Source organism: Jatropha curcas, chromosome 1, assembly GCF_041381405.1.
Source record: "Jatropha curcas cultivar XTBG-Jc1 chromosome 1, XTBG_Jcur_1.0, whole genome shotgun sequence".
Taxonomy (NCBI): domain Eukaryota; kingdom Viridiplantae; phylum Streptophyta; class Magnoliopsida; order Malpighiales; family Euphorbiaceae; genus Jatropha; species Jatropha curcas.
In genome coordinates this window covers 33,381,624-33,404,001 of record NC_143151.1, presented here as the reverse complement: position 1 = coordinate 33,404,001, position 22,378 = coordinate 33,381,624, and the positions used below count along the sequence as shown (strand labels likewise).

At 34.2% G+C, this 22,378-nt stretch overlaps 4 protein-coding genes across 8 annotated transcripts; 3 read left to right on the top strand and 1 right to left on the bottom strand.

Moving 5' to 3' along the window:
• Positions 1-59: 59 nt before the first annotated feature.
• Positions 60-7,024, top strand: LOC105631404 (uncharacterized). 3 transcript variants are annotated; one of them, XM_020678340.2, is made up of 10 exons: positions 60-322; positions 1,166-1,328; positions 2,805-2,982; positions 3,402-3,460; positions 4,373-4,396; positions 4,541-5,350; positions 5,552-5,689; positions 5,996-6,283; positions 6,404-6,460; positions 6,586-7,024. In XM_020678340.2, the coding sequence occupies exons 2-10, from the start codon at positions 1,200-1,202 to the stop codon at positions 6,751-6,753; spliced, it is 1,851 nt and encodes a 616-aa protein (XP_020533999.1). In that variant the 5' UTR covers positions 60-322; positions 1,166-1,199; the 3' UTR covers positions 6,754-7,024. The 3 variants fall into 3 exon arrangements, with proteins under 3 accessions (XP_020533999.1, XP_012068895.1, XP_012068894.1); XM_012213505.3 differs by lacking the exon at positions 4,373-4,396; XM_012213504.3 differs by having other exon boundaries at positions 4,373-5,350.
• A 658-nt stretch (positions 7,025-7,682) lies between these two features.
• On the top strand, positions 7,683-13,224 carry LOC105631406 (P-loop containing nucleoside triphosphate hydrolases superfamily protein). Of its 2 annotated transcripts, XM_012213506.4 has the most exons (12): positions 7,683-7,841; positions 8,026-8,123; positions 8,376-8,443; positions 9,077-9,153; positions 9,511-9,691; positions 9,877-9,933; positions 10,620-10,694; positions 10,998-11,117; positions 11,659-11,829; positions 12,210-12,323; positions 12,437-12,607; positions 12,809-13,224. In XM_012213506.4, the coding sequence occupies exons 2-12, from the start codon at positions 8,054-8,056 to the stop codon at positions 12,902-12,904; spliced, it is 1,200 nt and encodes a 399-aa protein (XP_012068896.1). In that variant the 5' UTR covers positions 7,683-7,841; positions 8,026-8,053; the 3' UTR covers positions 12,905-13,224. The 2 variants fall into 2 exon arrangements, with proteins under 2 accessions (XP_012068896.1, XP_020534020.1); XM_020678361.1 differs by lacking the exon at positions 7,683-7,841 and having other exon boundaries at positions 8,026-8,141.
• Positions 13,225-14,418: 1,194 nt separating this feature from the next.
• On the top strand, positions 14,419-14,987 carry LOC149499423 (RING-H2 finger protein ATL65-like). Its single transcript, XM_089722747.1, has one exon. It carries the CDS (start codon positions 14,502-14,504, stop codon positions 14,985-14,987), a length of 486 nt encoding a protein of 161 aa, XP_089578873.1. The 5' UTR covers positions 14,419-14,501.
• A 94-nt stretch (positions 14,988-15,081) lies between these two features.
• Positions 15,082-17,719, bottom strand: LOC105631407 (vacuolar protein sorting-associated protein 2 homolog 1). Of its 2 annotated transcripts, none has more exons than XM_012213507.4 (5): positions 17,585-17,719; positions 17,269-17,399; positions 16,067-16,171; positions 15,618-15,878; positions 15,082-15,458 (listed from the first exon to the last, which is right to left on the bottom strand). In XM_012213507.4, the coding sequence occupies exons 1-5, from the start codon at positions 17,619-17,621 to the stop codon at positions 15,318-15,320; spliced, it is 675 nt and encodes a 224-aa protein (XP_012068897.1). In that variant the 5' UTR covers positions 17,622-17,719; the 3' UTR covers positions 15,082-15,317. The 2 variants fall into 2 exon arrangements, with proteins under 2 accessions (XP_012068897.1, XP_012068898.1); XM_012213508.4 differs by having other exon boundaries at positions 17,556-17,697.
• Positions 17,720-22,378: the final 4,659 nt, after the last annotated feature.

Below are 22,378 nucleotides of genomic sequence, written 5' to 3'. Positions count from 1 at the left end.
AGTCCACACGAAATTTCGAATCCGGAAATGTATCACAGTGATCACAGCGTACAGCGTACTGGAAAAGCGAGCCAAAATACCACACCTAAATAACTTAACACAAACACACCCCAATTTCTCTCTCTTAACTCAAAACTCTGAACTTCCATTTCGTCTCCTACAAGTCTCTTTCTCGATTAATTACTATCTCTCTCTATTATTCATTCATTCATTCCGACCTCGTTTCGTTACTTAGTTGCCTAAAATTCTTGAATTGGTCCTTTTTTCTATTAGTTGCAGCGAACTGGGGGCTCTGTGTCATCACCAGTCACGTTATCCTATGGTGAGTCCTGACTCTCACTTGCTCTATTTCATTTCCTCGTTGATTTTTAGAGCTTAAAATTGCATTTTCATTTTAAAATATGCATAAATTTGGTAATATATTTGACTATATATAGTGGGTTGGGTTTAAATTGAGCTTAATTTGTTCTTTTGTTATGTGATTTTTATCTGCAATTGTTTAATCTCTGCTCACATGTCCCCCAAAACTAATAATAATAATAATAATAATAATAATAAAGAAGTGATCTTGGTTTAAGTATCATGTCTTATGTCTCTCAACATATAACTGTTTGGGCTGAATTTTTGTTATAATTGGTTAAGTATGAAAATGCCATTTTTGGGGATAATCTACAGATACTGATATGCATAAGGAATTTAGCTTCTTGGATTAGTGTAATTTGGTTTTATTTTAAATGTTTGGAAATTAGGTTTGTTAAGCCATTAAGTCGAATTAGTAAACTATTCTTTTTCTTTTTATTTTTTGTGGGTGTTTTCAGTTGTAATTTGTGATGAGAGTTATCACATCTTTTGCATTTCTGTCATTTAGTGGTTTTACCTCGTATTTAGTATAATTATCTTGGGTTTTATTTTATTTGTTGATGTAGATAGTTCAGTTGAGCTATTTAGATTGGTTTTTCAGTTAGTTTCTGATTAACAATTAGAAATTGTTGGAATTTTATTTGGACTTAACCTCTTTATTTGGACATAAATGAACTTCATATAGATAATTATTATTTTAGTGAGTTTGGTTCTGTGTTTCACTTGCATGTGCATAATTAGACTTTGGAAAGATAAATAATTAACTTTTTATCGTATCTTGTTTATGTTTGTTTGGGGATTTCAGTTTGTGTATTTGAGTTGCATGTGGTGGATTTTCCATGGAAACAGAGGTTGGAGTTGAGGGGAATGACGAAGGGAAGTTTGAGGAATCTACTTATGGGAAAAGTTACTCTTCTCTGTCTACAACCAAACAGCTCAGTGATCCTGTTGTATACAAGCTTGTTCGGGTAAGTTCTGAAGTTTCTATATTTTTTATAAGGTCTAAATTTTGATTTATGTCATATAAGTTTGGCGTTGAAACAAACTGGACGTTGTTTTGGCAACAAACAATTGAATGAGGTTGCTCAAGATAATATTTGTGGTTTAAACAATAATTTGAGAATATGTATTTATTTTGCATGTAGTGAGAATTTATTTTACTGCTTAAGATGTTAAAACTGCTAATAGAATGGGAAGTAATGAAGGAATTTTTATTGTTATCATTGTTCTGTTAGATTCAATGATAAGTAAGATTTTAATGCTCCTGCATGGTGTTTTGTGCCAATTTAATGCATTATACTCACTAGAATACAACATATGGTCCTCTCGCTCTTTCTAACGTTCCTTTTTGACTTTTCCAAGTTCTTTTTTGGGAGTTAGGAAGATGCTTTATACCTGTGCTTAAATTTGAAAGGCAGTTTCTTAATTTTGCCTATTCATTCTTTGTTTCTTAAGCATGAGGAGACCTATGGATAACAGTGTAAAACTCCGATATGCTGGTTTGCAATCATTGCTGGTTGCCACTGGCTCACCTGATCTAACCAGTTAGTGGGGGTAGTTATTAAGCTACAGGCATTATTGTGCATTTTATGATCTGATCTTTTTCGTTAACAAAAAGGAGTTGAATTGGATGTTAGCTGATGTTTACCATGTGTACTGAAAGCACTGCTTTTGAATGAGCAGAATCAGCAAGTCTTTCAGTGACTCGTTTCCCATCTAAATTTGATATTTTCTGTATAATCATAATAATGGCCATTTGGAGCACAGCTTTCCTTTGTGTCTGGATAGGTCCCTTTTGCTGGTTCATGATCTCTGTGTCCTTGGAGCTGAAAAGTAGAGTTTAAATTTCTCTTTTATGCATCATCTTTATCAACTTCTTTTCTTTCCCCCATTTTCCTCTCTCTCCACCTTTCTTTTCTCCTATGTCCCATTAGGGATGGTCCATTTCCAACTCCTTTGTCTGACTCCTCCAACCCAGAAACACAAGTCCAATTGGAGATAGGATGTTTATTTTAGCGTCATTTGCTATTTGTTGAAATTATCATTAAAGTCATTTGGTTGTTGTTTGGTATTTGGAGGAGTTCAAAACTTCAAACTAATTTATGGGAATAATATATGATTACATTCTTTATCTTTGGAGCTTCTGTGGTTGAGAAAGATCATAAAACTCATTGTGACATTATAGGTGCAGTTATCATTGTCATTATCGGTAGTATTACACTATTACTATGGTGGAAAGTGTTTTTGTATGGGGCTATCTTTTGACCCTATCTAATCTTGAAGCAAATAGAAGCTAAATCTGGTAAATTTTGTCATTAGATTTATGCTGATTATATGCATGTCTTCCTAAACCTCATAATTTTTCCTCATTTATACTTTTTTGAGTTGCTTACTTTTGATGGGCATTGATTTTATGATGTACTTAAATCCTATCGAATACGCAGGTGGAAGGAGATGGGAGATTAGTCCCTGCTACAGATGATGAAGTTATGGAGGTTAAGGGCCTGCTCATAAATGAGAAGAGTGAAATGCATATTGTTGCAGACACTGGGCAGGCTGTAGGATGTATTTCCAATGATGGATCTTCCTCTGGCATGCTACTTCAGTTGGAAAGCTCAGAAGGTTTGTTTTTTCGAATATGGATAATGTATGTGGATGTAGAATGATAGATATAAAGGTGAAATCAGAATTTTCTTCTAAACCACTATGTGCTTAGTTTACTTTGTATTTGATAGTTTTCACGAGTGTGTAAACTTTCAAATTCTAGATTTGTTTGGATGTGTCTTCCAATATTCAGTTGTATGCTGGTTACCATTGTTAGGACAGAGACATTTTGTTTTTAGCTTAAACTTTTATCACAGTTAAAAGGAATTGAACTTAAATTTCTTGTTGCTTGGCTTATTCCAATTCATTTAAAATCTGGAACTTTTCCAGTTCATTCCCTGTTAGCATCTTACTGACCACATCAATTTTTATAGTTGATGTTTTAGGTTCCATATATTTTTTATTATTCTCATATCTGAATAAGCAATACATGCCAGGTTTGTCACAATCTGGGAATACAAAAGTTGATCCAGAGAAATTAAATGCACGGCTTGAGGTATGTCGAGCTTTTGACAACATGGATTTCTAATTTGTTTGAAAATTGATGAGTTAGTGCTTTTCCAATTGCTATTTATACTTACACTTGCACCACCCTGCTTCTGTTTTCGGTACTCAATCCCCTTTACTCGATTATCTTGGCAGTGATGTAATATAATGCAATAGTATGCAGATTTCCAGGTGTTATCTCGATTTCCTTTTTGTGCTAGGTTTTTAAGGGTTCATTCATTGCTACACTAGGAAGTAGAATTACCCTGTCAAAGAGTTATTCATACGGAGAATTCTGTTCTAGCTTTTCTGCCTTATCAGTTGTTGGCTTATTTGCATTTCTTACATTTGTTATGTTTTGGTGAAGTAACTGGTGGCATATCATTTAAGTACATTCATCAGTTAATATGCGTTATAATAGTTGTCATACATCATGCTATCTTTAAGTGTCAATGCTTCAAAGACTGCTTTCTTTTTACTTTCAAGGATTGAATAAATTTTGAATTTCATGGTCTCATACGTGGAAGAAAATTTCTTCAGGGCGAGTTAGGACTGACGGTTAAGTGATTTCGGTTCAAGATTGTATTTAGTAATCCTTAGTGGGCAAGTCATCATCTTGTTCGCCCAAGTTTTTGTTGGATTGTTCTATGCATAATTTCTTTCAGCAATTAATTTTTCACTGTTGTGATTATTTATTTTTTGTCATATCTTATATTTGGTTCCCTATACGATTTGTTTGTTTTTTTTTTTTTTTTTTTTTTTTTTTTAATTTCCCCCTTTTTTAATCGTTGTTTTATTTCAGCTGTTTTCTCTTGTACATTTTGTATATAATTTCAAACATGTGATTGATTTTATCTTATCCAAGTATTAATTGAACAACTGATTGTCTTGGATCCATCTCGGCCTTTGGAATCTCTTGTAGTACATCGAGGAGATGTTGCAAAAGGTGAAAGAGGAAGAGAGGCTCCGCTTAGCATGTGGATCTCCTGATTATTCTTCTGCTTATATCATTGTAGACAGCCAGTGTTCTGATCAGCATGATAAATTGCCTGGTATTGATGAGAAGCTACAATCTGAAATTCCCTTGCAGGAAACTGTCCCTTCCTTGGCACCAAGCTTAAATGAAAGCCATGTGCACCAACCTGGGAGCATTAGGGACTGCTCAGATCCTCCAGAGAACCAGACAGAAAGCGGATCTTTCACTTGTGCCTCTGTTACTTCTTCAAAACCTGATTTTTCAAAGTTAAAGGGGGAAATATGCTTGGACAATTTGTCAATTAAAGAACTTCATGAAACTTTCAGAGCAACATTTGGGCGAGAAACTACTGTCAAGGACAAGCAGTGGCTGAAGAGAAGGATCACCATGGGATTGACCAACTCTTGTGATGTTTCGGCAACAACTTTCATAATCAAAGATAACAAATTGGTTAAGAAAGGCAAAGAAGAAGGTTCTGTTAATGTTGATGCCTTTGCCAATGATCCAGTAACAGGAACAATAAATAACAGTCAGGAAGGGACACCAATTACCCATGATAGTCAACTGGAAGATCAAGTTATTTCCGACAAGAGAAACCATAGCATAGGTGACAATTCTGGAAGTGAAGATCATAATACAGAGCAGAGAGCTGCGAAACGAGTTAGGAAGCCTACAAGACGATATATTGAAGAACTTTCAGAAGTAGAGTCCAAAGAATCTGGTGGAAGGTTAAGGACATCAGTAAAAAGTTCTGGAATTGGACAGGTGTCCTCAAAATCTCATCTTAGGCCTGTTAGAAATGTCTCTACAGATGGGAGAACTGTCGTCACAAGGTTGGATTCCCTTGGAGGATCTGGGATTCAGATTCCATGTGTTTCTCGGGTACGAAGAAGCCGTCCAAGGAAAAATTTCATGGCTCTTCTGGTATGTAAATCTTATGTTCTTGATAGCATAGCTGGTGAACTATTTACATTTTTCTTCCTTTCACCAATTGGCTTGTGTTCTTTTTGGGTCTCAATTCTTTTGTTTATGCATGCTCATTTATTTGGGGTGATATTATTGTCGAATGCATAATGGTGTTGAAGTTACATATTTTTATATTGTATAACGTAATTGTATTTGCAGAAGTTCAATCCAAGTAGTGCGGGCATGACTGCTACACTGGTAAAGAAGGCACTCAGTGCACATAGTTTTCTGCCAGATAATGATGCTGGGAACAAACTTATGAAGGCTCAATCTGCTCCTGCAAAGGTTCAGCATCAGGTAGATTAGTTGTTTCTCTAATATGCTTATGCAAATGTCTATTCATTTTTTATTTAATCCAATAATTCTTCCTTGCAAATAGTTCCCGTTTTTTCCTCATCTACTTTCATTTTTTTTTATTTTATTAGAGCTCCACATTTCCTTGGTTTTATTTTTTTTTCTCAAATTAATTGGCACTTCTTATCGCTCTGATATAGATTAGGAAGGATTCTTTTCATGAAAAGTTTGTTTTCTCAACATTTTATGTTAACAAGCTTATTGCAAAATAACTTCATTTCTGATTGGATTGAATGTTTTATTATTCAGTTTCTAGGTATACCAGACAAAGAAAAACCACTCACAGCGGTGGGTGCAGTTGAGCTAGGGCATCATAAGATGCTGAAACAAGTGGATTCATCTGGGGATTCAGATGATAATATAGTTACTGTGCCTACGTCAAAAGGTGGAATCAGAAGGAAACATCATCGGGCTTGGACACTGTCTGAGGTTATGAAGCTAGTTGAGGGTGTATCTAGGTATGGCGCTGGAAGGTGGTCTGAGATCAAGCGGCTTGCATTCGCATCCTATTCATATCGCACTTCTGTTGATCTCAAGGTATGATTGTTTCTTTGGCTGTTAAAATTTCATATTTGTGAACAGCTAAATGTCCACATATGGATGCCCTCACAATGGTTTTGCATCAGATATTGGCTGATAACAAATTTAATTTTTCAGGACAAATGGCGAAATCTACTGAAAGCCAGCTTTGCACAGATACCTGCAGATAAAGGGGTGAGTAACTAAATCTATTATTTTCTTAATCTATGCAACGCATTGGTTAATAGTGATTGTTTTCATATATCCAACACGATTATAATGCAGTTAATGTGTTCTTTTCTCTTGGCGAACAATGTCAGATAAATTCTCGGAAAAATGCTGCTACAATGCCAATTCCGGAACCAATTTTGTTGAGAGTTAGAGAGCTTGCTGAGATGCAGTCACAGGTTCCACCCAATATAAGCACGAGCAAAGTGGCTGGAAGTACTGGAAATAGTGTACATGAAAAACAATCAGGGTACTTGTAACATTGTAACTAGTGCTAGATCTTAGATGTATAAATTGCAAATACACGCACGTCAGTTTGTCAACTTCTTTTATCCCTGTTCTTTTCGCTGCTGCCTTGCCCTTCCAAGGTGGGAATCACGGGTAGACTGATACCTAAACATACAAATCAGTTGTGGGAAATACTTAATTGACGTAGCCTAGAGAAGAGACAAAGTAGTTAAAGAGAGTGAGTGGATTAGTGGGAAAAATAGTTCACTTCAATAATGCATGTTAATGGATTTCGATGGACAAGTTTCTGGCTTTTGAGTGCCTTCCTAGCTAGTTGCTACTCGAGAAAAATAATAATAATAATAAAAATATTCATATTAGTGTTTTACTAGTGGGTGTAACTTGACTAAATTAAATTAAAATTGAAAACTAGTTATTTTTATTAGGAAGTCCATTAGTCTTGTGAAGTGAGACTTTGACATAATGGGAATAAGGTAAAACACTTAATTATGTTAATTCTTTGTGTTTTATTGAAATTATTTTTTTTTCTTCTCTTTTTTTCATAATAAGGGCCAAAATTATCTGAACTTCAATTGTAACAATTCTTATGGCATTCTCAACTTTTATTAACGCGATACTCACACTAGCTTTCTAATGAAATTTAGTCTAACAGTTGTTTTGTTGCAGTAAGTATAAATTGAAGTTGGATACTTCTTTTATTTTATTTTATTTTTTTACAAACTGAAACTCCTATAATAGATTGAAATTCTAGTATTTAGTTATTAAAACAATTATGTTTACTGAACAAGTCTTTCATTTTTTTTTTTTTTTTTGGAAAAGAAAATAATGGCAAGTCCTGTGCATTGTAAATTTAAAGTATCCAATTTAAAGTGTAATGTAGTAAAAAGAAAAAAAGAAAAAAAAAAAAAGGAATTCAGAGGCATATGGTGGATTTTTATGCTCCATGAAATGGGCCTCCATTATCAGCCAATTAAATCGTCCAAGCCCTAATTATTTGCTCCTTTTCTGAGTCGTTCATCGGCACCTCTACTGTATCTGCCTGTTCCACTCCTTTCCTCATCTCTGCAACTGGGATCGCCTTCGACTCAGTTTGATTGCGGTGAGTCATCTAAATTCAAGGGCTTAACACGCTCCTAATGAGCTAAGTTTATATTGCCTTTGGTAAAGTTAACGGAGACGTGTTGAATTACAGTTTTGCTTGTTGATTATGAGCTTTAACTCGGTTGATCAATGACATCGCTAGAATCTATGCTTAAAATTTGAAGCTTTGGTTGTTTCTGTAGGCGGTGTGGCGGCTAAAATCAAGTGAAAATGGGGATAATCGAGAAGATTAAAGAAATCGAAGCCGAGATGGCTCGAACCCAGAAAAATAAAGCTACAGGTTCTTAGGAGTACACATGTATATTTGAATAAAAATAAAATGATTATAGTGTATTTCATTACCTTGCTTAGTTGTTGCTATTGAATTCCTACTCTGATATAATAGCTTTCCAGGACTTTCAAGTGAGAGTTTCTGGCTTTTTTTTTTTCTTTGTTTTTAAATTTTTTTTTTTTTTTTTTTTTTTTTTTTTTTTTTTTTTTTTTTTTTTTTTTTTATCTAGCTTATTTTGTTTTGTATGAAATTAACATGCAGAGTACCATCTTGGCCAGCTGAAGGCAAAGATAGCAAAGCTAAGGACACAGTTGTTGGAGCCTCCTAAAGTATATGTCCAGACTATCTTATTACTATTAAAATGCGTTTGGTTAACCTTTGAGATAGTAATGGCTTGTAAAATTAATAGTCCTTGCATGTGTCAAGCTTGCCCTTTGCATATATGGTGGGGGTCTGTGGGTATGCTAGCTGGTGGTGAATACTTTTTGGATAATCACTTCTTAGTTCTTACTAACTCATTCTCTTGCACTGTATTTCGGATATTAGCTACTGGAAAAATTCTGGTTGTCAACATGCCTCTACCTCCTTAAAACTCTATCCTTGAACTTATATTTATAATTATCTGGCAGTTTATCACTAGATGTAGTACAATTTAGGTTTACTGGTGAAAGCATCAGTTAAGCCTCTGACATTGTTGGTATTAGTAGGTATTTAGTAAGTCTTTTTATGTTCTCTTCCTTATACATGTGCTGTGATTGTCATTGTGAGGGGTATTCTAACACCACTAAAATTTGGTGTATCATGGTCTTCTAGGATTGTGGTCAAGTTGGTTGGTCTAGTTCATGATACATTGTGGATTGCTCTAATAGTGTTTTAACGCTGCTTTGCTGTTCTTGATTTTATCTCTTTTTATTTATTTCGGAGTTGTTGAACATGCGGTTGTTATTTCTTTTCTGATTCAGGGATCAAGTGGAGCTGGAGATGGTTTTGAAGTTACAAAATATGGTCATGGACGTGTTGCACTGATAGGATTTCCAAGGTCCGGGCAACTTTATGATTTGCAAATATCACATTTGTGTTTATGCTTGATTGTCCAATGCATGTGGACACTCATGCAAGATTCTGAAGTAGACTGATTGAAAAATATTTAAATTTTGGAGTGCAATTTTTACCTTCAGAACAAGGTTCCAAGGCATAGTGACTTTTTATGAGAAAATATCAGTGAAATTCTGGGTTTTCCTATTTAATGGCTGACTTTTATTGCCTTGCTTCTGGAAAAAGAAAAATTTTAGTTTCCTTCAATTTATAAGAAGATAATGCTGATGCAATCTCAATCAGTCTTGAGTTTGCCTGAAAATGCCAACAAGTGAAATTTTGTTCCTAATTCTGAATGCAGTGTTGGGAAGTCCACTCTCTTAACAATGTTAACTGGTACTCACTCAGAAGCTGCATCATACGAGTTCACAACACTTACCTGTATTCCTGGGATTATACACTACAATGATACTAAAATTCAGCTTCTTGACCTTCCGGGAATTATTGAAGGTGCTTCAGAAGGCAAAGGTCGTGGGAGACAGGTACATTGACCCACCTGCTTATATTCTCATCTTATGTTGTTGAGCTTGTTGCAAGGAATCATGGGGTTTTCTTTGAAGGCCATGACGGTTGTTGAATTCAATATTATTTTTTCTTTATCTATTTTGTTATACTGGCTGTGTACTATGGGAACTTAAAAGACATTTATTTTCTTTTTCCCTCTCAGGTTATTGCTGTTTCCAAGTCTTCAGACATAGTATTGATGGTTCTTGATGCCTCAAAAGTAAGTGCTTATGTAACATATATGGTGTAGTGTTTTGGCTACCGTTGGTAGCTTATTATATATATGATGGCTATTGTAATAAGCCTAAGGCACATTGGATCTCTCGCTATGAAGTACTTTTCAATATTTCAAAATCATTGTCAGCCTTTAGCATGAACTCTAAAATGAGAAAAGTCATCAAGGGGAAGAGTCCTTTTCATTAGCTTATTATATATATGATGGCTATTGTGATAAGCCTAAGGCACATTGGTTCTCTCACTAAGTACTTTTCAATATTTCAAAATCATTGTCAGCCTTTAGCGTGAACTCTAAAATGAGAAAAGTCATCAAGGGGAAGATTCCTTTTCATTTTCCTGGAAATTTATAACAATAACATGAAGATCCACCAGTTCTGGTCACCTTTGAGTTCTTTTTGAGGCAATGCTAACAGTTCATTATCAAACTTCTTCCTATCCATTTCCACTCTCATTTTTTCATTTAATAAAAAACAAAAAGAATTTGTTTCTTCATTTTACTCCAGATTGCCATATGCTGGGAAAATAATGGGTTCCTCTGCTGCTTCATACATGTTCCAAATTATATTTTTGCTCATGCTCAATCGAACAAACTATTTGTATATTTTATTTCCTACTGCTGCATTTTTCTATCTGCCAATTGTGCCTAATCTGTCTGTAAATTATTTTTAGAGTGAGGGCCATCGACAAATATTGACAAGGGAACTCGAAGCTGTGGGTTTGCGCTTAAACAAGAGACCACCTCAAGTAAGTGTCTATTGGGGGCCAGCATTCAAGTATCAATGACAACTTAAAAGATAATTAAGGAATTAATATTTAGGCCTTCTCTCCTTAAGTTTGTCATATCATTGGAACATTTTAGTCTTCAACGCAATTCCAGTTAGGTTGAACTTGATTACAAACTTATCAATATGATATCTTGCTTCTAGTTAGGTCTAATATGCTGCTGTGTAGATCGTTTTCCAATGTGACTGATAAGCATTTGCAAAACCTTAAAGGATTTGTGATTAGTGTATTCATTCTGGCTTTGGATTCCTCTTTCTTTGTCAGATTTACTTCAAGAAGAAGAAAACAGGTGGCATCTCTTTCAACAGCACTCTACCATTAACTCATGTAGATGAGAAGCTTTGTTATCAGATTTTACATGAATACAAAATTCACAATGCAGAGGTACTTTCTACTTTATGCCAATGGAAGTCGTGCTTTTGCATTTGTGATAGTAATACAGAATCATAGGACACATGATTTATTGTGACAGCTGATCGGGCTATGCAATGGTGATTATAAACAACTTCTACTAATAACAGTAGTGGCATAGAAGCACAGATGGGACCATTGGGACTTCCTGTTCTACTCACTGTAATTTTTTTTTTTTTTTGGACTGTTTCAGCATAATTAATACTTACCTTTCTTATGACAAAGATTTATGTTATAGAAGTTAATTATGCTTGATGCCTAATCAAGTTTGACTCTCTAACTAAGGCTTGATTCTCCAGATAATAATTTGTACTGTTGTCAAATTGCAAATGGATGATTCAAAATTTGCTTATATTCTGTTCCTCTTCCTCTTTCCATATAAATTAGCTTTCTTTGCTTACATGTTGTTCGTTCTTATTCTCGCCTTTTGGGGGTGCACTTGTGGAATAATCAATTTTGAAATGCTTTTCACAGTTTTCCATATGATACTTATTTACTGATAAATTGGATGTAGGTCCTATTTCGCGAGGATGCCACAGTTGATGATCTCATCGATGTCATTGAGGGTAACCGCAAATACATGAAATGCATATATGTCTACAACAAGATAGATGTTATTGGTATTGATGATGTAGACAAGTTAGCTCGCCAACCAAACTCTATCGTCATTAGCTGCAATTTGAAGGCAGGTTCTGCATACCCTCATTTCTGTTAAATTGTGGTGCTAATATGTAACATGTGGAAGCAACATAACATAAATGAATCCATCTTGATTCAACATTTTTTAGGCCATAAACTATAGGACTGGCTTCCGTGAGTCATGTTTGTAATGCATGTTCCTTTGCAATGTATTTATGTTCCTTTGCATTTTATGTTACAAAAACAAATCTTGAAACATCTAATTCCTATTTTTTGGTTAACAAAAAGAAAGAAAGAAAATTTCTAATTCCTAGTGAAAAGCCAGTTTTAAGGGTAATATGGTTAAGCCAAACTAATGTGAACAAAATTCCCATATGATGTGATTGCTTGAGAACATTTAACTTTTGCTTCTTGTTTCTTAAACAGCTCAACTTAGACAGACTACTCGCAAAGATGTGGGAAGCAATGGGCCTAGTGAGAGTCTACACAAAACCACAAGGCCAGCAACCTGATTTCACTGATCCTGTGGTTCTTTCAGCTGTATGTTGCAGACTTCTGTTTTTATTTCATCCGCAAATTTTTCTGGCGATCAGTTCTGTATCTGTAGAAATTCACCATTTCTAATTTTATTGAATTTGTATTTTGCATTACAGGATAGAGGGGGCTGTACAGTTGAAGACTTCTGTAATAACATACACAGGAGTTTAGTGAAGGATGTGAAATACGTTTTGGTGTGGGGCACGAGTGCACGGCACTACCCTCAACACTGTGGCCTTGGCCATGTTCTACAAGATGAGGATGTGGTTCAGATTGTTAAGAAAAAGGTGATGAATGCTTAAATTGATGATACAAAAATTCAGTGCACAAGTTGAATAACTACAATAAGTACAAGATTTTGAAACTATGCAAGCATTCAATTGTTTCTGGACTTTTTGTTTTTCTTCTTTATAATCTTTTGCTTGGATTTGGATCATTTTGATTTCTGTTTGCACTAAAATTAGTTGTCTGCTTTTGCAATTATCCAGGAAAAGGAAGATGGAGGCAGGGGTAGGTTCAAGTCACATTCAACAGCTCCTGCTCGAATATCTGATAGAGAGAAGAAGGCTCCCTTGAAGACATGATACCGTGAGTTGGCATTGGCGTGGGTTGCTGTATCTTGTGCTTGTAACTTTGATGAAGCCCTCGTGGTTTTCTTGTCTTTTTGGTTGCTTTAGTTTATTTAAAATTTACATGGCATGAAAGGCTAATATTTTAAGGTAGTACATGTATCTCTGCGACTTCTTTTTGTTTTTTCTTTTTTTGGAATGACACGCATCATTTGTATGCGAATCAGCGTTAAATTGGATCCATGAAGCGTCATGGTTTTTGGGAAGCAATACACAGTGTAACACTTGATGTGGTATACTATGGAATGGAATTGTTATATTTCTTTTTTGTTTTCCTTTATTTCTAGTCAAGTTATGATTAAGACCAAAGCATTTGGATCAGGTCATTCATGTAACTGACAGTTAATACTGTTATATATATATATATATATATATATATATATATATATATATATATTTGAAGGCAATAATCAGAAATTTATAAACAAAGATCATCCAGAACAGCATCCTTGGGGGCCATAATCTGATGCTCCACAGGCAATTGTATTTGTTGGTTGTGTTGACAGGAGAGGAGGCAATCAACCACCTTATTCTTAGTAGGCTGAGGAACTGTAGCAAATACTTCAAATTGTACCCATCTTAGGCAACAGATAGACACCTTACAAACAATTTATAATTGTCAATAATCAATTCTCCAAAGTTTTAGCTAAGGGAAGTGCTTCAATTGGAACACATCTCCTCGCCTTTGGCTCTCAACCGGAAGAACGTCTCTGCACAGTTTCAAACAGGGCAAGTTGAGTCAAAAAATAGGAGTCTTGCTCCTTGCTCAGCAGAAAATTTAATGGAGTAACGGGCATCAATTATATTTTGATTCTTGTCTGAAGTAACTGATAATTGAAATAAAGCAATTTTGAACTGTCCAAAACACAAGGTAGATTAATATTTTAAACAAGATTAACAATAATCATGAATTTATATTGGCAAAATCTTGGATTACAAGAATAATTTTTCTACCAAACGTTTTAGCTAACCAACGTTTTGTTCTACCAAACTTCCTATTTTAATTACAAAGAATTATTTAAAGAATAATTTAATCGATTATCCTTATTTTTATTAGAATTGAGGTGATTTAATTTTTCTTTAATTTTCGGAAAAGTCAAAAAAAAAAATATGAAGATTAACAGAATGTATTATTCTTTTTCATTTTATTTTTTCTCCATAGTCTATGAATGTCCAAATAAAAGCATATGAGAAACAAGAAATTTGTCCAATTGGTTGATGTGTGGATATGCGTTACCATTTATAGGTTAAAATGGATTCAAGAATCTGAGCCGGCAAAGGCAAACTCCACAAATAAATGGTATCTTCTTCATTCTCCTAGAATATATTGATTTCTTGGAAAAATGCTTCCTTCGGCTACAGCCTTGAGCAAAGAGACTTCTCGTGTCAAGAAACTGTCTTGTTGCTATGCTCTTTGGAAATTTCACAGGAAGCTTTTCGGCTACAAGGTCAAGGACCAGAGCAGCAAAACCTGTAATGGTGAAACATTTCCTCCACCATATTGTAAGCCCTTTTAACACCTTTTTATCAATAAAATAGCTAAGAAGCAGCCATGTCTATTCTATTGTATGGCCTTGTGCTGTTAGGAACTATCGCCATTGCATTTGCAGTCTATGCTTTAGTCATGCTAAGATTCCAGACATCTCGTCATCTGTTATCTCAACCGGGGTTAACAAGCCCTGCAGAGCCAAAGGACAGTGTTTCACTTAACCTAAGTTCATATTCAGCTTCAACATTCAAATATAAAAAAGAGAGTGAAAATCCAGAGGCACCACCTGAAACTGAATGTGTAGTCTGCCTGTCAACTTTTGAGGACGAGGAATACGTTCGACGGCTTTCGGATTGCAGGCACTCGTTTCATGCTCCTTGTATAGACATGTGGCTTTACTCTCATTCTGATTGTCCACTTTGCCGTACACCAATTCACCGACTGGATTCTGATGATGGTGGACTGACGACAGAGAACTCCATAGAAGGTCTGGTATTAGATTCTAGTTCTGAGCTTTCACCTCCACCTAATTTATTATCCGAACAATAAATCATGAAAAACAATTCATTGTTATTACTCAAAGGTACAATTTTTGTGTGTTGCTACGCGATTATGAGCTCTTCACACATTTTCTTGGAGAGAATTTCCATTAAAATGCTGTCATCACTCCATGTTTATTGGGATACACGAAAGTCTTTACATTAGTATCAAACCTTGCAAATGTAAAATATACCAGAAGCTTAAAACGTACTATCTACAAAAAGAAATCTAATTCTTTTGCTAATAATATACCAACTATGCAATTCAAACACAAGTGTTACATAACCAATGTTGGATATATAGCCAAAGAAAAGCTATCTTTTACCATCATCTCCAAAATTACATCTTTCTCAAATTATCTAATCTTGCTTGTAAATCGTCATCTATCCCACTTTCTTCATGAGTCCCAGTTGCTTCAGCCTGGGCGACCTTGTTTTTTGCAGCTGGTGCAGAGACAGCAGCTGAGGGTGCATTGACAAGCTGCATATTTAAGAAACCATCATACTATTGCATCATACTTCGAATTTTACTCTCTGAGTGGGAAGATATTATAGCACATAGGCTGATGCTTTCTTGCTTTAATAGTTAAATTCAGTTCACAATGAGCAGAAAGAAAAAGATGAATGGAAATGGATATACCTCATTGTTGATATCAATTCCAATCTCATCGAGCACTTGATTTACAAGCTCTTCTGTTTCTTCTTCTTCTGCATCTCCTTCCAAAGCATCATCAATAGCATCCCCCATCACCTCAGTAACCATTTCCATCTTTTCATTCTGCCTCTCAAACTCTTGCATTATCTTCTGCAATGATGGCAAGTTCATCTGCCTATTCATCCGGCCCATTGCCTGTGTGACACCTTTCATGGCCTCCCCCATTGCTTGAGTTGATTTCAATGTCTGAAAAACAAATTAATTTTTGCTCAAATCAAATAACTGAAAAACCATATTTATTAGCAAAAGCATGCGTGCATGTGCATAAGTTTGTAACTGAAATCATGTAGCAAATTTATCCTGGTCACAGGTTCAAATATCAACAAGAAGCACAATGTACACAAATAATGGAAAGCACCATTGCAAAAACACACCTGGATTCTTAAGGCCACACCCTGCAGTTGTGATTTAAGTTTATAAAACTTTTCAATTTGATGTCTTGTTCGTATAAGGTCTTTCGCCATTACCTTCACAGCTCCCTGAAACAGCCCAAATAATCAGTCTCATAGATAAAGCTTTCTGGCAGCCAGAAAATTTTGATATTTGAGTTATGTACCCTCCCCGTCAATAAATGGCAAAGATGAAAAAGTGATCGAACATGGAATGCAAACAGGCTTCAGTATAGACAAAGTAACCATAATATGAGCTTAGGCGTTAAGAATGCTGAGTTTATTCAGCCTTGAAAAGACTCGTACAACCACTTAAGAACCATAGTAGAAGCTTAAATTGGTACAGTAATCGACAAGCAGATTATGTTTCATGATCAAGTAGCATCTCAGTACCACTCCAGTGTACAAAATTCACCACATCAAAGTTGTCGTACTTCACTATCCAGTGAACTAACAAGATCCAGCAAACTTCTCATATCCCCCACATCTAATCAATTTAGAACTCAGAACCTTCAAAATAGCATAATCTCAAGAACTGTCAACAGCCCCCCACAAAAAAATTAAAAAAAAAAAAAAAAAAAATCTCCAATAATTCCTAAAAAAGCAAAGTTCCCCTAATATTAATCATGGGACCCTTCCATGCCAGAACTTCAGAATCCCCATGAGATCCACCTCCGAAATCATAGAACCTCATTGTGAGCATTTTCAATGACACAACCTCTGGGTTTTCTTCAACCACTTGCCTATCCACTTGGTCCTCCACACACCCTCTCTCTCTCTCTCTCTCTCTCTCTCTCTCTCTAGAGAACTATTTGCTCAATAGTGTCATACTCCTAACAACAAGTGGCCCAACCATCTAGCCAAACGCCTTGCCTAGGCATCTCTTATGCCGTTTAAACAAAATTTAGTTCTCATATTTTGGAAACAGTTCTCTATATGCTTTTACAAACCATTCAGAGTAAGCAACTACCCAATGATAAGAAATACAAAAACACAGCCATCAGAGGAATGCCCCTAGCTCTGATAATACCAAGGTATCAGGCCTTAATATTATTACTTCTCATAAATTAATAACAGCTACTCACCGTCAAAGTGATAAGCTTCATTGCAAAGTGATTAAACACAGAAAGCACAAAAGTACCCATACGTGATGCAATCATGCAATTCAATATAAAGACAAATTTTACCATCTGCCCTTGTTTAGCATTCTTCTTAATTTCGACGATCAGCTTCTTTTCTTGAGCTTGAAGACCTTGTCTTTCCCTTTCTATTTCTCTAATTGACTTGTCTATCATCCTCTTATTTTCTCTCAGAAGCTCTGCACCCAAAACAAAAACCAAGAATAAACTCCTTACTCAAAACCCTAAACACAGATCAAATAATAATATCTTACACTATCGAATTCAGTTCAAACGCCTATACAAACTAATACATGAATTAGAATTACAATAAAAAGATGAATACAGTACTCAACTTAGAAAACGGAAGAAACCAATGAAGTACCTGCAGGTGTTTTCTTCTTTCCAAATAGAAAACTCATGTTTGCTTTGTGAAATCTTTCTCCGTTTCTCGCCTTCTTCAATGGAAGATTGCTTAGGAAAATGCTTTGTGTTTGTTCTGTTGTGCTTTTACGTTGCAACGCAGATACGGTAGTTAGGAAGGAAAGTAAAATGGGCTGTCAATAATTTTGTAAGCCCAGCCCATTAATCCAAGTCAAAAACGTAGAGGGCCATCATGGATGGTGCTTAGCTTCTTATTCATTAATATTTTTTTAGTTCAAATTTGTAATAAAGGAGGTAAAATGACGAGTAAATTTTAAAATTTTTATTTCTCATGTAATTGAAAAAAATTAAATTTTGAATCTGAAATTTAATATGGATTAAAGCCATGATTTTTAATGTATAGTACTAGAATGTATTGTTGCTATATGAGTATTGCTTTATAATATGATTTAAATTTCAAAATATTCCTATTTTCCTTTTTCCTATTTTTGATGTATAGGAAAAAAATTTCATAGTGTGCATCATATTTTTTAGCAAGAATACTAATTTTTTTCAATTATTAAACACGGTCAATTCTATGTTTATGTAATCACAACCACCACACTTGCTTTGTCCAAGATTTGATCAAGGTCCATCAAAATATGCTTTTGTTGCTAGTAATTTAACGTTGTTAATGGAGTAGGTTCAGCCTTTTTTTTTTTTCTTTTTTATAAATAAAGCTAATGAAATGTACTATTAATGGAGTAGGTTAAGCAACTTCTTTTTTTTAACCGTAAAGGACTACTTATGGGTAAGTCAGACAGACCTGGCCCAACTCCATTATTTGCCGAGTGCAAACCGGCATATCATTGGCCCAATTAGGCCTCTTAGCCGAACCCGAATAAGAACTTGGACTTTTTTGTTTCATTGTTTTGGTTGCAGTGAGAGTTGTTTCCACTATTTACTTATGATAATAAATTTTTTTTTAAAAAATACTTTATGTATTGATTTGTTGTATGAAAAATTCAATTTGAGTTTTGTCCTTCATTGTTAGTCCAAATTACACATTTGGGTCCAAGTATTTTTGTAATTTAAATGTTGTCACTGTCGTGACATCAGTATATATATTAATTAAAGCAGGCAAAGCTACAGCGGAACTTCATTTTCAGGTACTCACAACAGCAAATACCGCCTAATTTCTTTTATTGGAAGTCAAGGTTCAGTCGTTAGCATCGAATTAACTATTATGGGGTCAATCACCAACTATATAATATATCTATAAATAGCCTGAAACTTTCAAATTTGTTCATACAAAACACCATCTGACAAAGACTCGCACCAGAATTTTTTTTCTTACATTAATTCCATCGCCGCAATTTACTGTTGGCATATTCTTAATATTGTCATAGTCAGCATCTGACTAGATACATGTTATAGGAATTGAACCAGTTGTGCGTTCGATGTTGAGCTAGCTTAATCATAGACTCATAGTCTCAATCAAATCGCCGTGAAATGACAAGCATCAAACCTATATATGTTCTTCAAAACAAATTATTTATTTTTGATTTTGATAAGATCTCAATTTAGGTCTTAGTACTTTTCTAATCGCTCCATATTCTTATAATCGGGAGATTTCGAACCCTAATTTTGTAAATAAAATTCGCACTTAATTTTATATAGTTTGTGTTTATCACGTGCAAATCGAAAATATTGAAATTCATTGTTATAAGAACTTTGAAAAAATTGCTTGCTTCCTTATATCATGAACTCATCAAATGGACAAATATATTTTAATTTAGGTTTTAACATAGAATATATTAATTACAATATACTCGATAAAAAGAAAAAGGCAAGTTCATTAAAGAAACAACCCTAATAATATAAAATTAATGTAGTGTTCAAGCAAAAAGTGTGAACAGATAGCGATGGCATCCATTAATGGAAAGCATGGAAGAAGACAATGCATTGATGCAATAACGTTTCATAAGATTAGATTGCAATAAGCATTCGTAGGGGTATTTGTCATTGGTTTCTTTAGTCATATCGATCGAACCACTTTTCTTTTTTTTTTTCTTTTTCCAAAAGGAAGTCATACATTTCTAGGGTTTTCACATCACTGTCTAATGAATTTTTAGATCTAAATTTTACTCTATTAATATTTTTTTAGTCATTTTGATTATTGGTAGAATCAGAATGTATAATTACTTTCAGGCTTTATATTTTTTGCTCTCCCAATAGATTAAATTTGTATTTTTAAAGTTCAATTATTACCACAACTAACGTCTTATCTTTTTAGTCACTGTCGTTATTAAATCTCACAAAGTTAGGATAAAACTTTATATCATGCTTCATTGGAAAATAAGGACAAAGCCATTTGCAATCGTTTTCTCTTATAACTGTTAAATCCAATGATGAGGTGTCATATGATATTTATTGCATTATTATAGGTCAAGATTTTACAAATAACCTGAGAAAAGAACAGTAGTCACACACACTGTATCTTGTTTATCTCTTTGACTGGGATATCACAATCTGAAACATACACATATATATTCAAGAAAGCTCCCTCTACGGTGCCCTAATCTAACAATCTTTTTCTGCATAGTGCTTTAATTCTAGCCGGCCATTTTAAATCCCACCTATATTTTACCTATAAAAAAGACTTTTGTCCTTCCTTTTCCATTCTTTAAAGCAATCTTCTGCTATTTTCTTTTCTTTTCTTTTCTTTTATTTTTTTTTTCTGTTTTAATCCCGAGCTGTTCAAATCCGTGTCCGTTTAACGGTCTACGTAACTTAACTATTTCCTTAATTATTTCCTGTTCTGCTCTTTTCTTTTCTTTAATTCAAAAGATAAAGTGAATATATATAGTTATATTTGTAGAAACTAATACAGATTAAGCATATAATTTATACATAATATATCTCAAATGAGTTTGTAATGGACTAACAGCAACCTCCCTAATGGAAAGGCTTTTTGATAATGTTTAATTATATTAATTAATCTTTGCAATCATTATCATTTGATGGTTAGACATGCCTCAATTATATTCATGAGAAACGTGATTCTAAAAAGTGTTTGGAAGCAATAAAAGCAAAAGCAAAAGATTATTCCTATTCTTAATTCCTCTCGTAAGAAATCGATATAAAGCTACTGTCATGTTAATCAACAGCTTTATCATATTCATAATAAGTATTTATTTAATTAATTAACTATTTACCTTATAATTAATGCAAATAAAAATTTTTGAAATTTGCAACCCAATAATTCTTTCTTTTCTTTTCTTTCTTTCAAGTGTCAAAAGGTTAAGATTGGTTTGTTATATTATTGCAAGCTCTAGAATTTTGTTTGCAAGTACTTTTCTATTTTGTAATAATTTGCATCGATCACATCAAGAACAAAGCAGCAACCAAGTTTCTTGCCTGAAAATGCAGAGCTGTCTTTGTTTCTATATATCTATATCTAATAAAAAGAAGACAAAGCCTTCTGCTATATGTGCAGGATTCTTCGAGTGCTACTTTTCATGCACACCTTGCCAAAAATTTGAAGCAGAGCCAACTCATAGCTGAACCTACAGTTGCCTTGCCTGGTTACATCACACATGAAATAAAGAATACACAAAAAGAAAGGATGGACGTAATTGGCTTGTTTTCTTGGAAACGGAATTTCGAGAATTTGTTTTCTTTTTCCTAAATCCATGCATGGATTCAAGAAAAAGTAAAATCTGACATTTAAACTCATACCTCATCTCATTTGAATTCAATTACATTAATCTACGTCCGGAATTTGAGCAGGATCCGCATGATTTTGTTTGTAAACGATAATTAATTACCTTCAAAATACCTCTTACAAATCTAAAGTATGATAAAACTTAAATATCTCATTGTGAAGCAAGAGTTCGGCTCTGGACACAAAATGTAACATTTATCATCTAATCCTTCAAGGTGGTGTCACAGGATTTTTTTATTCTAATAACTATATTAAAATCCTTTTCATTCATCGAAATTATGCACTATCTCTATGTTAGACTCATTGAATCGTTGAAAACTCTTATAGTAAAAAGATTTAAACTTGAAATATTTAATTTTTCATATTTTATAGAAAGCGACAACGCCAATCAAATCGGATCAAACCAGTGCAATTATATATACAAGTTCGAATGGAAAAGTAAAGTAATCAACCAAGGATTTAAGAAAGGAATTAGTGGGTCGTGAAGTTCAAATGTACATGATCATCTCTAGCTCTCTTTGTATCTCCGAATGTCTCTTTCCAAAAGAGAAAAAGAAAAAGCTGCAAACTGTTAAAGAGTTTGATCCCCACAAAATAATCTTCTTGGGATCACCAAAAATTCTCTTATTTCGCTTTCTGTTTTTAACTCCCCACACGTCCTTAAATCCCTTTCTTTTCTTTTACTAAAGCTGCCTTGCATGCCTCTCCATTTTCCTCTTTCTCTGTAAATACCCATTTCAAAAGAAAATTCAAATTTAACTAACATGGGCGTTTCGGTCATTTGATCAAACCAATAAAACGTGGCCACACGTGAAGGCAAGTACAAGTGTCATGTGATGGATGGTGGTCTTTCTTTTGCTAGGCAATAAGGAGGCAAGCTTAATTATCCAAGAGGTCCCAATTGTGATATTTTCCATTATTTTATTTCCTTTTCTTTAATAAAAATGTTATATGCAATTGCAATGCAAAGACATGAAGTTTTGAATTTGATTTAATTTTTAAAATTTTAAATTCAATTTTTATTATATAAAAAATCAAAAATTAAAAATTCTAGAACACTAAACTGATTTATTCCAATATAATTTTAAT